General features: G+C 54.0%; 1 protein-coding gene across 8 annotated transcripts in view; it reads left to right on the plus strand.

The window, feature by feature from the left end:
* The first annotated feature begins 11,854 nt into the window (after positions 1-11,854).
* The window catches only part of ASPSCR1 (ASPSCR1 tether for SLC2A4, UBX domain containing), a 30,242-nt gene continuing 28,048 nt past the window's right edge, over positions 11,855-14,048 (plus strand). For 4 of the 8 annotated variants that reach the window (XM_059908794.1, XM_059908793.1, XM_059908797.1 and 1 more), the window contains exons 1-2: positions 12,135-12,288; positions 13,177-13,232. In XM_059908794.1, coding sequence (XP_059764777.1) covers positions 12,187-12,288; positions 13,177-13,232 — 158 coding nt within the window. In that variant the 5' untranslated portion in view covers positions 12,135-12,186. Of the gene's footprint in view, positions 11,874-12,134; positions 12,289-12,461; positions 12,774-13,176; positions 13,233-14,048 lie in introns of those variants that run through there. The other 4 variants (XM_059908799.1, XM_059908798.1, XM_059908795.1 and 1 more) reach the window with 4 other exon arrangements.

Consider the following 14,048-nt stretch of genomic DNA (forward strand, 5'->3'; position numbering starts at 1 on the left):
GGTCCTTGAGAGCTGCTGTGTGAAGTTTAAGCGTAACTTAAACCTCGAAGCCTAACATCAGGCTGAGGTGCCCCAGAGGTCGGCCTTGGCTGGGGTCCCTCAGTGAAGGAGAGGGCAGGCTGTGACAAAAAGAGGTCCTCCCCACACGCACCTGTGGTGCAGCTGGGCACCCATTTTCCTGATGAGGGGAACGGAGACTCAGACATGCTAGCAGAAGAGCTGAGAGTGAGCTCTGTTCATTTGGAAATCCACACTTGCCACCCTCCTGTCTTCAGGTCAGTATATAGGCCCTGCGTGGGACTGGCCAGAGGCAGGCATTTCAAACACAGGTCCCCCACATGAAGGTGTTCCTAGGCATGGGGGAGAACATGCCCCAGGAACCCTCTACGTCTAGGAGCCTGTTATTCCAAGTCCCAGGCAGGGAAATGCTGCTTCCAGCCGGATGGCAAGACCGCGTAGGGTTGTACTTCACACGGACCTGGCTCTGAGCCATTTCCTGGCAGGAGATCCTGGGCAAGGCCCGTGACCTCTCTGTGTGCCTCTGTTTCCTCTTCTTTAAAGCGGGGCAATGACCGTACCGCCATCAGAGGGCTGTTGTGGGATTACGGGAGCCCATGCATGAAAGTGCTCGGTGCTGTGGGAATGGCAGTTACAATTGCCAATGAAATTCCGGCGCGAGGTGGGAGCATGCATGCTGGACTCGCTAGTATTGCTGTAATGAGATTTAGCCTGCACTTTGACCGAAATGAATTCGTTTGATTTATTCAACACTACTAGCAGAAGTGAAGAGTCTTCCCCAGAACTTCCCTGTCCTTCTGTGTCTCTGCCTTCCCCACACCCTCTCCTTTAAGCCTTAGACCCCCAACTCAGACTCTTGGTGGTGACAGCCCCTGAGAGAGCCTTCCTTGGCTGTTCATACTGCATCCTCCTCTCGACTCAGACAGACTGGCTCTGTCCTTGGGCTCCCTCCCCTCAAGGGCCAGCTTTACCTTCTGCATCTCAGACTCCCCCAACTCAGAGTTTTCAGCTCCCAAAATCTGGGAGGGGGTTCCTAGGACAGTAGGTTTTGGGAGACACTCAGCTCAGCTCCAGGTCTCTGCTTCCAGGCTGCCTGCACTCAACCCAGAGGCCACTGTGGCCTTGACACAGCAGCAGGTCAGATAACACCTCACATCCACTAGGATGGCTGTGATCAAAAACATGGAAAACAGGGAATTCCTTGGCGGTCCAGTGGTTAGGACTCGGCGCTTTCACTGCCGAGGGCCCGGGTTCAATCCCTGGTCAGGGAACTAAGATCCTGCAAGCCATGTGGTGTGGCCAAAAACAAAAACAAAAACAAATGGAAAACAGCAAGCATTGGTGAGGATGTGGAGAAACTGGAGCCTGTGCATTGCTGGTGGGAACATAAAATGGTACAGCCACTATGGAAACAGTTTGGTGGCTGCTCAATAAATTACGTGTATAATTATCACATGACTCAGCAATTCCACTCCTAGGTATAATCCCAAAAGAGATGAAAGCAGGTGTTCAAACAAAAACTTGACCATCAATGTTCACAGCAGCAGTACTCACTATAGCCAAAAGGGGGAAACAACCCAAACGTCCATAATGAATAAAATGGGTAAATAAAATGTGGTCCATTCGTACAATGGACTATTATTCAGCCATAAAAAGGAACAAAGTACTGACACATGCTATGACACAGACGAACCTTAAAAACATTAAGGTAAGTGAAATAAGCCAGAAACAAAAGGCCACATATCTTATGATTCCATTTACATGAAATATGCAGAATAGGCAAATCTATAGAGATAGAAAAGCAGATTTTGGTTGCCAGGGGACAGGGAGGAACAGGGAGTGACTGCTAATGGGTACAGGGTTTCTTTTTGGGGTGACGAAAATGTTCTAAAATTGACCATGTTGATGGTTGCATAACATTGTGAATGTACTAAATGCCATGGAATTGTACACCTTGAAGTGGTTTTATATTATGAATTTTACCTAAAAAACCCCAAACACCAATGTGTCTAACCAATGATGGTCAGCAGGCTGGGCCTGAGGCACCAGGTGACTGGCAGGGATGCGGGGCAGGTGAATGAACGTGGCGGGCTGGTCCCACCCTGGAGATCCTGCTGGGACATGGGATGTGCATGCCCCCATTCACTCATTAGACAGATGTCTATGGGGCCCACACACTGAGGGATGTAGCTGTGGGGCTGAGAGCCTGTCTCTGCATTCAGGGCCTGGCTCTGCTGCTGCTGGGTCTGCAGCTGGCTCTCTGAACCTCAGGCTTGTTATGTGTAAGGTGGAGACGAGAATAGTACCTGCCTTCCAGGGTCATGAGAGCATGAAATGAGGCAGGACTTGTTTGATAGTTATTGCTCCCTGGTGGACGCTGGCCATCCTTCAGGGACCAAGGTAGACTGAGGTCCTGGGCACAGGGGGCTCCTGGAATGTCTGCAGGCCCAACACTCAAGCTTGAGGAGGAGAAGCAGGAACAACGTCCCAAACTGCCTTGTTGCAGTGGTCCCATGGGCCATGGACACCACATATGCTGGACATGGGACCCACCCTTCTGCTTACCAGCCCCCCCATTGCCATGTCCAGGGTGGGTTCTGTATCGTTCCTGCCTCTTGGCTTCCTGGCTCCCATTCAGGTGGGCTACAGGTGCTTCTGGTCAAGCTTAGATCTCATGCATGCCCAGGTGCAAGGAGGCCTGGGAAAATGAGAGCCCAGAGGGGGGCCTCTGCCTATTTCGGAGCGGCATCCCCAGGTATAGGATGGGGGTTCAGGGGCTGGTCCCTTGGGGAGGAAGATATAAGGGAGGGAGCACAGAGGGGGCCAGTGAGACTTGTGGTCCATACACGGATATGTGCCCAATTCCTGGGAAAGGTGCGTCAGAGATGGCACATTTCAGGAAACAAGAGCTAGGGCCCGAGCTGAGGCAGGCTTGGGGCCCAGGCTGGCAGGCAGGCCCTGGGGAGGAAGGTATGGTGGGAACAGTCAGTGGTGCAGGGGATCCCACCTGGGACTGGGCCTTCAGGTCCTCAGGATGTCCAGGAGCTCCAGACCCAGTGCCCTTGCCTGGACTTGGGACGGCCCCATATCACACAGCCAGCTCCCTCCTGGGGATCCCCGAGGGCCCTGAACCCAGGGCTCCAAGAGCACAAGGCTGTTCTGTGCTGCAGCTGCTGCCTGCCGTCTGGGGCCCAGCTGTTGCCTGCGGGCCTCAGCCACCCCGCCTCACACAACCACCTGGGCGGCTCTGCATCCCAGCTGCTGGCCTCTGAGGCCCAAGAGGGCAGGGAAGTGGGGCAGACCACTGCACTCCCCCAGTGGCTTGCCCTGAATGGAGACCCCGCTCCATAGCCAGGCAAGAGCCCACCGCTGGCTCTGAGCTGGGGGAGGGGCCTAAAGCTTAGGCCATGCAATTACAGAGCTTGAACCCTTTTGGTTTCCCCGAGCCCCCCCCATCCATCAGCAGGAACCCCCCTTGCCGCACATCCTGGGGCCTTGATGAGAAAAGTCCATTGGAGCCATCTGGTGCAGGGGCAGGGGAAGGTGGGGCTGGGACCACCTGGTCAGTTACAGGCTTTAATAGACAGCTCCTAGGCATGATGCCAGAAGAAGCCCTCTCCTGGGAATCGGTGGCCATTTGCAGGCCTGGCCTGAGCAGCCTTGGGGTCACCTGCAGAAGAGACCCACACACCCCTCACCCTAGGACTGGGAGCATGTGGGAGTCAGAGCCCCCTTTGATCACGGGTGAGAGCGGGAGGAAGCTGAGTCCCAGATGCTCCTGTCACTCTGCTGCAAACCCCACCCTCCGGTGCCTGGTGAACAGAGGACAAGTAGCGTTTTCTGGCCCCAGGCTTGACCCCTGAGAGCCAGCTTCTGAGAGCCCCTGCCCCAGCCCACCCACCTCACACAGCCACACCTGGCTTGTGGACAGTCCTGGCTGAAGAACCCTCCTGGATGCCAACCCACAGCTGACCTCAGCTAACTGTGGAGTGTCAGGGTCCACCTGGGTCCACCTGGAACCAGCCCTATTCCAAAGCTGAGGGGAGGAAGGTCATGGGGATGGCAGGGGCTTCCTACACATCTGTGGAGATGGGGCTTCTTGGGGTGTCACCAGAGCGTCTCCAAAGTGCCAGCGCATGCTCCGCACTGTATAGGTGAGAGGGCGTTGGGGAAGTCAGGCTGCCCCAGGCCCATGGGGAGGGCGGGAGACAGCTCCTCCTTAGCTCTCCCAGCTGCTGGCTCTGCTGAGCGCTAATGAGCTCCAGCCGCCTGGTCCCCATCCATGCAGCCTGCTGGTCCTCAGTGCCTGCTGCAATAGCGGCTGCAGGCCAGGGAGGCCTGGCCGGCCTTGTGACCTTCGGCCCTCCCTCCCTCCCACCCTGTGATCCGCACGTGGCCTCTGGGGAGGCAGAAACAAACCCTCAGATCTGCCACTGGGAACCTTTCAGCGCCAGGGACTTCAAAGGGGGCAGCAGGGCAGCGGGGGTGGCGGATGCTTCTCTTAAAGGGCCACACCACTTTTTAATTCAAAGCAGAGCTTGGGAACAGCTGTCAAGCCGCTGCCTGGGAGGGAGGACGACGAGGTGAGGAGGAGCAGGAAGGTGGCCTTCCCCGTCCTCTCCAGACCCCAGTGTGTTTGCTTACAGACCTGGTTAGAGGGCTGTGGGGACTATGCTGAGCACTTTCCTTGTACCATCTTGCAGAAGCACCACCACCCTCCACCTAGGAGTCAGGATCCATTACTCAGAGGAGAACGCTGAGGGCCCAGAAAGCTCCTGAGTCAAGGGCATTGATTATTCTGCCAGCGGGTAGGGTGGCAACGTAGAAACGCAGCTCATTTCATGAAATCGATAGTGTGATCTCTCTTGCATGTGTGAGAATGAGCCGAGGTTCTTACCTGTCCAGGTGTCTGCCCTGCCTGGAGGCCACCGACTGAGACCAGATGTAGGGCAGCTCCATGCACGGGGGAAGGGTCCCTGACAATCTCACAGTCAGTCACTCACCGGAGCCCTGGCCCAGGCTTGCCTGCTGGGGGTGAGGGGGCAGATGATGGAAAACAGCTGCCCAAGGGGCTCCACAATGTGATGTCAGGAGGGGAGAGAAAACGAGAAAACCAGGCAGAGGGTGGCAGGTGGGATGCGGTCAGGGAAGCCCTCCCCAGAAGGTGACATGTGGGCATAGCCCTCATGACGTGAGGGAGCTGAGGAAAGGCTTGGGGAATGGGCTGAGTGAGGCTGTGAGGTGGAGAGTGGTGAGAGTGAACAGCAGGCAGCTACCAGGAAGTTACATTTTTTTCTTTGGCGGTGGAAAGCCACTGCCTCATTGATAATACAGATAAACTCCCGAAGGATCTATGCTGGAAAGTAGATTTTTAAGGGACTTCCCTGCTGGCACAGTGGTTAAGAATCCGCCTGCCAATGCAGGGGACACAGGTTCAAGCCTGGTCCGGGAAGATCCCACATGCCGCGGAGCAACTAAGCCCGTGCGCCACAACTACTGAGCCTGTGCCCTAGAGCCCGCGAGCACAACTACTGAAGCCAGCGCGCCTAGAGCCCGCGCTCCACAACAAGAGAAGCCACTGCAATGAGAAGCCCGCGCACCACAACGAAGAGTAGCCCCTGCTCACAGCAACTAAAGAAAGCCCGCACACAGCAATGAAGACCCAACACAGCCAAAAATAAATAAAATAAATAAATTTATTTTTAAAAATAGATTTTAAGCTGATTAAATTTAAACTGCAATTTTACCACAATTATATATATCTTTACATATTTTTAAATGCATTCGGCTGGACCGTAAGCACAGCGTGGGGCAGGGCTGTGCCTCCATGGGCCCAGCTCAGAAGAGCCTCAGAAGCCACTTGCTCTGAGAATGAGCCACAACTTTCCCAAAGAGACAGGTTTGAGGCGCTTCGGTTCCCAGGTCAGCCCAGCCAGGGGCTTTTTTTTTTTTTTTTTTTAATTTTATTTATTTATTTATTTATTTTTGGCTGTGTTGGGTCTTCGTTTCTGTGCGAGGGCTTTCTCTAGTTGCGGCAAGCGGGGTCCACTCTTCATCGCGGTGCGCGGGCCTCTCACTATTGCGGCCTCTCTTGTTGCAGAGCACGGGCTCCAGACGTGCAGGCTCAGTAGTTGTGGCTCACGGGCCCAGTTGCTCCACGGCATGTGGGATCTTCCCAGACCAGGGCTCGAACCCGTGTCCCCTGCATTGGCAGGCAGATTCTCAACCACTGCGCCACCAGGGAAGTCCAAGCCAGGGGCTTTTTAACTTTAACCTATGACCTGAAGTCCTAATAGAACCACAGTTTGGGACATTGTTTCTTTGGAAAATACAGCCTTGGTCCCACCAGGGGCACCCCACCCCAGCATTCAGGTGGGACCCAGGCCAACCTTGAAAGGATTCTGTGCAGCCTGGGGTGAGGACCCCAGCCTCACCTTCTGACTGGGCTCAGGGCTTCCCACAGCTACTGGGGGGAACTGCTGCCTGCGATGTTCTGTCTGGCTCACCTGCGCTGACCTCCACCTCCTTGGGTCGAGCTTTACAGATGAAGAACGGAGGCCCAGGCAGCCAGGAGGTGTCAAAGCTCTGCTTGGTGCAGGTAGGGGAGCCTGGACCCCATGCCCTGACCACTCCCTAGGCTGCCTGGATGCTGTGACAGCCTATATGATGTCCAGGACTTTGTGCTCTGGATGTACCGCACTGTGGAGGGGAGCGGAGTTAGACGTGGTCCCAGAGTGGGTCATGTAGGCTGCAGAGAAAAGAACAGATGAGGGTATGTTCTGTGTCACCTGCTGTGTAAGAAGGAAGGAGAGGAAGAATCTGCATCTGTGTCCACTTAGCCTCTGATACACGCGTGTGCTCATCTTTGCAAAAGGCAAGAAAGCTACCTCAGAACCGGAAGAAGATTAGTTCTTATGGGGGTGAGTGGGAGTGGATGAAGAAGGAGGACCCTTTTCTGGCTATGTGTCATTTTATACTTATAACTTTTGAATCGAATAATATTCAGGGGCTTCCCTGGTGGCGCAGTGGTTGAGAATCTGCCTGCCAATGCAGGGGACACGGGTTCGAGCCCTGGTCTGGGAGGATCCCACATGCCGCGGAGCAACTAGGCCCGTGAGCCGCAACTACTGAGCCTGCGCGTCTGGAGCCTGTGCCCCGCAATAAGAAAGGACGCGACAGTGAAAGGTCCGCGCACCGCGATGAAGAGTGGCCCCTGCTTGCCACAAGTAGAGAAAGCCCTCGCATAGAAACGAAGACCCAACACAGCCAAAAAAATAAAATTAAAAAAAAAAAAATCAAATCAAATAATAAATAAATATTTTGCATAATCAAAATATAACATTAAATCAAAAAAGAGTGAAAAAGACCCTAAAATTCAGTGATAACTGAACATGTGTATCCAATTAACATAACCACACAGAAAAAAAAAGAATTAATTCAAATAATTTTGAACACAATACTCTGTATTTCTTTAGTGCGATATATTCTGAGGACAAAAATAACTACAAAGAAATCTTGAGATTTCCTTAGTAGGTCTGGTTACTAGCAGGATTGCTGTAGTAATTCCAAAGCTATTTGGAGGGTTGTTGTTTTTTTAATATTTATTTATTTATTTGGCTGCGCCGGGTCTTAGTTGCAGCATGCGGGAATCTTCGTTGCAGCATGTGGGATCTTTCAGCAGCATGCATGCGGGAGCTAGTTCCCTGACCAGGGATCAAACCCGGGCCCCCTCTATTGGGAGTGCGGAGTCTTAACCACTGGACCACCAGGGAAGTCCCTGAAGGGTATTTTGGAACAGAGCAAATTAATAAATATATTGATGCTGCTGAAAACAAGGGTTCTCACTGTGGATAAGGGGATATTTGGTTGTGCCTTTTTTTGTAGATTGAAAATGGTTGAATATTGGCAATTTCACACAATTCAACCAAATATAAATATGGAAGGAGGGAAGAAGAAGAAGACTGAGGGGTGGTGAATTCAGGATGCTAGCTCTGTCCCGAGAGGACCTACAAAGCAGAGGTACACCAGTAGCAATGAACATGCTCAGCTCCAGACCTCGGTTTCTAAATCTCATTCCCCTCAAAAAGGGACTAGGGCTTCCTTGAGAATGGCATTCAGGGCTGGGGCAGGGACATCCTGGGTGAGCCTAAGACACTTTCTTGTGGCTGAAGTGATGAAGTGCTCAGAGAACAACACAAACATCGAAAAGATGCAGGAAAGATGCGAGTGCTACAGGTGACTGTAGAGTAGCTCGGAGTGTGGTATCAATGACAGATCTCCCAATGTTGTATCACAGTTGGGTGGTGAAGTAAGAGAGTGGCTTTGCTCTTGAGAAATACACACTGAAGTATTTAGTGGCAGAGGTGCACAATGTCTCCACTTACTTTCAGATGGTTCAGAACATATATATATATATATATATATATATATATATGGAGAGAGAGAGAGAGATAATGATGATGAAGCAAATGGGTGACATGTAAACAACTGGAGAGTCTGTCTAAGAGGTATGCAGGAGTTCCTTTTACTGTTCTTGCAACTTCTACATTTGAAATAATATGAAAATAAAAAATCACTGTCCCCCCACCCAAGGGAGCACAGGAGCCAGCTTAAAGGGGAGGGGTGTGTGTGTCACTGGCCAAATTTGGATCAAATTTGAGCATCAAAAAGAATAACTGAATGAAGAAGAAGAATCCATGAGTTCATATTAATATTTAGGAATTTAAAAAAATCCTTGACAAAAAAATGCCTATTAAATGTAGAGGGAATGATAAAGTTGGAAGGTTGTGATTTTGCACCATAAATGTAATGATGGATTCAGGCAAGGACCATCAACTGATGTTAAAACCACTGGATAAATGGTTCTTAGAAAAACATCATATTTGTGCTCTCAAAGAATTACCCCACACATAGCTTATTCAGTCTACACGGGACCTGGAACATGGAGGTCCAGTCTGCATGTCCCCACTAATGGGACAAACTGATATCCTGGACCTCCTGAGGGGCTGTCATCTATGCTGCCTCACTGCGCTGAATGTTTAACTCCAGGAAAAGATCAGGCAGATCCAGGCTTGGGCTCTAAAAAATGCAAATGTCATGAAAAATTAAAACGAAACAAAAAATAGAGGGACTGTGGTAGGGTTCGTTTTTGTTTTTTTTTTTCTGGCCTCACCACACAGCTTGCAGGATCTTAGTTCCCTGACCAGGAATCGAACCCATGCCCTCAGCAGTGGAAGTGCAGAGTCCTAACTACTGGACCGCCAGGGAATTCCCAGGACTGTGGTAGATTAAAGGAGTGTAAACAGACCCAACAACCAAATGCAATGTGACAACCAGCTATAAAGGACCATTTGGAGACAACAAGGGAAAGTCTAAAGTGGGCTGTGTATTAGATAATATCATAATATCCACGGTTGTTGGGTGTGGTGATGGGTTATGATTAAAAAGGAGAAGGTCCTGGTTCTTAGGAGGAGCTGCCACATTATTTGGGGGGAAAGTGCCTGGATGTCATCAACTTACTTTCAAATATAAATACATATGCATATATTAATGCAGAGAGAAAAGGCAAATGCTGTCATTTCCATAATGCTATATAAATGGAATGGTACAGTATGCAGTCTTTGGGGACCAGCTCTTTTCACTCAGCGTGTTTCCCTGGAGACTCACCCAGGCTGCGGTGTCAGTAGTTCATTCTCTTGATTGCTGAGCAGTGTTCCATGTGTGGATGTGCCACACTGTTTAACTGCTCAACCTGTTGAAGGCCATCCGGGTTCATTCCAGCTTTTGACTATTAGATAAAGCTGCTGTGAAAGTTAATGTACAGGTCTGTCATTTTTTAAAACGGCAAATTTGGAAAGAAAAATATGAGCTGCAGAGAGAGGCTGAACTATGAGCACGAAGAAAAGGCTCCCCTTTGGGGCCTTGAATGCCTCCCAGAGATGATTTTTTTCCCCTAAAGATTTATTATTTATTTATTTATTTATTTATTTATTGGCTGCATCGGGTCTTAGTTGCAGCATGTGGGATCTTTCATTGCAGCACGCGGGCTTCTCTCTAGTTGTGGTGTTCAGGTTTTCTCTTCTCTAGTTGTGGTGTGAGGGCTCCAGGGCGCGTGGGCTCTAGTTGAGGCTCACGAGCTCAGTCGTTGTGGCGCGCAGACTTAGTTGCCCCGCAGCATGTGGGATCTTAGTTCCCTGACCAGGGATCGAACTCGCATCCCCTGCACTGTAAGGCAGATTCTTTACCACTGGGCCACCAGGGAAGTCCCCCAAAGATGATCTTTGACCCTACAGTCATCTCTGTGACCTCTGCTGTGATCACGTCCTTAAGGCTGTGCCTGGACCATCCGCAGGAGGTGATGGGGCCTTGAGGGAAGGTGCCAAGTTGCAGTGAGGAACTGAGGAAGGTAAGCACAAGGAGGCAGCCTCCCCACAGAGCAAATGGAGGGCCAGGCATGTGGGTCCTAATCTATGGCAAACTTGACATGGGGCAGGTGAGGGTCCTTCCTGCTGTGGTGTGGAGCTGGTGTGTTAACCTGGAATTTTTGCCTCCAGCCTGAAATAATCCCCTGTACCAGGGGAGCCTCTGCTGGGCATTTCCAGCCTCTGGAGGCTTCTCAAGCTGAGGTCCAGCATCCAGGGGTTGGCTCCGGGGCTTGCTTCATGGGAGCTTCATGGGGTCTGGTCTGTCCTGCTTGGTCTTCACCAGGTCTGGCCCAGCCAGGCCACTAAGGGAGGCGGGTCTGCTCTGCCTCTCCCACCTCCTAGTGCCAGTGCCAGGACACAGACCCCATTGAGCCTGGGGCACCCTGCCCCTGCCAGGTGAGTGGCAGCAGAAGGCACATGTGGGGGGACTGTGCATTCGTTTGTCCCCCCATCGATAGTCATTCCTCTCACAGATGTTTGCAGAGCACCCACCCCGTGCCAGGCTCTGCTCTGCGTGCCTGCCGGCGGAGGGCCAGACAGATGGGGCTGCCCTGGGACAGCCAGTAAACAAGTGAGCAGGCACGAAAGGCCTGTCCCAGTGCAGATGAGGCTCTGAGGAAACCCCACAGTGCTGAAGAGGCCAGGTTGGGGGCAACTTGGGGCCTGGCTGCCGCAGAACTGCATGTGGGGCCCTGCTGGGCTGAAGGGTGGGTTTGAGAGCTTGCAGGCAGTAGTCACAAATGCCCCACAGGTGTCTGCTCCAAGGCCTCGTGTACTCGGCTACACATGGATGATGAGACCCATGTGAGCAGGTAGGAGGGGATGGGGCAGGTCAGCAGAAGCTGTCTCTGAGCCAGAAAACTTCTCTGTCCTGTGTCCTGTGGTGTTCCCCGGCCTCAGGAGAGGGGACTGGCCGATGGTGACCAGACAGTGTGTGTGGCTCGGTGAGGCACTGAGGTTGCATAGAGTGCTAGACAGGCCCTCTGGACTGTGAGGCAAACTGTGAGGGGTGGCCGTGGAGCTGTGGCTACCCTGAGGCTTTCCCGTTTTCTCGCATAAGCATGCAGTCGTCTGTTTGTCAGTATGAAGCTGCTTGTGAGACAGATGTGTCAGCTACACCAAGGCGTGACAGCACCCACACCAGAGGGGTGGCAGGATCCCACACGCCCCTCCTCCCGGCCCTTCCACTGACTTGGGCGGGTGGAATTGGGGGACAAGTTCTGTCACAGGGTTTAGCTGCTGACAGAGTGAGAGCACGGACAGGCAGAATGCTCGTCGCAGACTTTCATTGGATCTGCTCTCTGGTTTGGAGTTTCTGGCCGGCCTTTCCTGGCAGCTGCTCCCTGACCTTGACACCACCCCACGGCCGGCAGGCATTCACTCCGCAGGGGTACCGGGCCTGACCCTACCCCTCGGGACCAGAGGGGGCAGGTAGGGGGGCAGTGGGACCCAGGACGGGCCGGCGGGGACAGGGAGCCGAGGCCTCGGCGCACTCGCTGCCCGCACCGCCGGCCGAGAACCGGGGCCACGTGGCCGCGCTGGAGTGACAGCGCCTATCTAACGTCGGGCGCGCGCTTGCGGGCCCAGCGAAAGCACCGGAGGCGTGGCCAGGCAGGGGCGGCCCGGAGGCGCGCTGGCCCCGCCCCTCCCCAGGCCCCGCCCCCGAGGCCGCGAGGCTGTGCGTCCGGCTGTTGCGGATAAAGTTTGACGCTGGGCGGGCGGCGGCGGGTCACGTGAGCGGAAGATGGCGGCCCCGGCGGGCAGCGGGGGCTCTGCGGTGTCGGTGCTGGCCCCAAACGGGCGGCGCCACACGGTGAAGGTGACGCCGAGCACAGTGCTACTGCAGGTGCGACCGCGGGCGGGCGGCGGGCGGCAAGCGGGAACGCGGCGGCGGCGACTCGGCGCCGGCCGCTCCTGAGGTTGCGGCGAGGGCCGTGGGGGCGGGGCCGGGCGGGGTCTGCGACGGCCAATGAGCGACCTCCTGGCGCGGCGGGCCCGCCCACTTCCGCGTCGGGCCCCGGGTCCATGGGGGCGGGGGCGCCGCACTCAGGGGCTGGCGGGGGTCGCGGCCTCTGCCACCCCCACCCGAGCCCGCGGTGCTCCAAGCCCGCCTCCGAGGGCCCCCGAACCTTGTCCCCACCCCGGGGTCGCCCTTCGGCTCGGTGTGCTGTGGCCGGGTGTGCTGAGTCACTCGCAGCACTTTACCGGGCAGCTGGCGGACGTCGATTGCATTACGTTGGAAATGCTTGTTGGGCCCTGATGTGTAGGGGACGGTGCACACACGGTGGTGCAGGGGGCTGAGACGATGCATGGTAACTCAGTGTGTGCAGGGTAGGGACTGGGGCTCCTGCCCAGGGGGGGCACCTAGGACCCACTCGAGCTGGCTCTCTGTGGAGTTTGAACTTTATTCTCTGTGTGTGTGGGGGGGTCCCCGAGTGTAGGAAGATGTCTGTGGTGACGGGTTTGTTGGGGACCCGGTTTTTTGGGTCCCACAGAGCTGGGTTGACAAAGCAGACCCAGTGAGGAGGAGAGTGAGCAGGATTTGCAGGTGAGGCGTGTGGAGCTGTTGAGTGGATGGTCCATCACCTGGCTTGTATTAGGCTTAGTCCTACAGAGCCAACCGGCTCTCCAGGAGGTGCACTCTGTGCCCTTGGCTGCCTCAGTGGCACTTGCCTACCCCCGCCGGGGCCCACCAGGCCAGATACAGTGGCTCATGCCCTCATCTCACCCCTAGGTCCTGGAGGACACGTGCCGTCGGCAGGACTTCAACCCCAACGAGTACGACCTGAAGTGAGTTTGCTTTGGCCGGGCCTTGGTCTCCAAATCCATCCACCCTTCCCGCAGGGCCCTGCTGAGGCTTAAACCCACAAGGTTTATTCTCTCACCCTCTGGAGGCTAGAAGCCCCTAGTGATGGTGTTGGTGGGGCCGCACTCCCTCCAGAGGTCTAGGGGAGGAACCTGTCTTGCCTCTTCCAGCTTTTGGGGGCCCCAGGCGTCCCTGGGCTTGTGGCCGCCTCCCTCCAGTCTCTGCCTCCCTGCTTCCTGTGTGTTTGTGTCTCTCCTCTTTTGTCTCTTATAAGGCTACTTGTCTTTGAATTTAGGGCCTACCATATAATCCAGGATGACCTCATCTCAAGATCCTTAATTACATCTGCAAAGGCCTTGTTTCCAAATAAGGCACATTCATGAGTTCTGGGTGTTAGGATGTGGATATATCTCTTTAGGGGCCACCATTCTACCCACTGCAGAGGGCTTTTGTGCATTTGGTTGTGTAAGTTCCTGGTGGAGCTCTGAGAGCAAGGGGAGGTGGTCATGGAGAAATGGGAAGAAACCTGCAAACTGTAGGTGGGTTCTGGTGGCCTCACAGCCCCTGGAGTTGTGTGCATGGGTCTTTGTGTGCAGGCATTTTTCCAAAGAGAGGGCTTTTACCAGATTCTTGTGGGGTCTAAGGCAATGAAAGGGTCAAAACCCTGCACCGGTGGGTATGGATTTCTATCCCGGATGGGGAGCTTCCCATCTTAGCAGCGGCGTGTCCTTCACGGTTTGGCTGTCCTCACATTCAGGGGTAGAGAGGAGCCCAAGGGGTGGGAGCCTGCTCTGCTAGAC

The sequence above is a fragment of the Balaenoptera ricei genome, chromosome 20, assembly GCF_028023285.1.
Source record: "Balaenoptera ricei isolate mBalRic1 chromosome 20, mBalRic1.hap2, whole genome shotgun sequence".
NCBI lineage: Eukaryota > Metazoa > Chordata > Mammalia > Artiodactyla > Balaenopteridae > Balaenoptera > Balaenoptera ricei.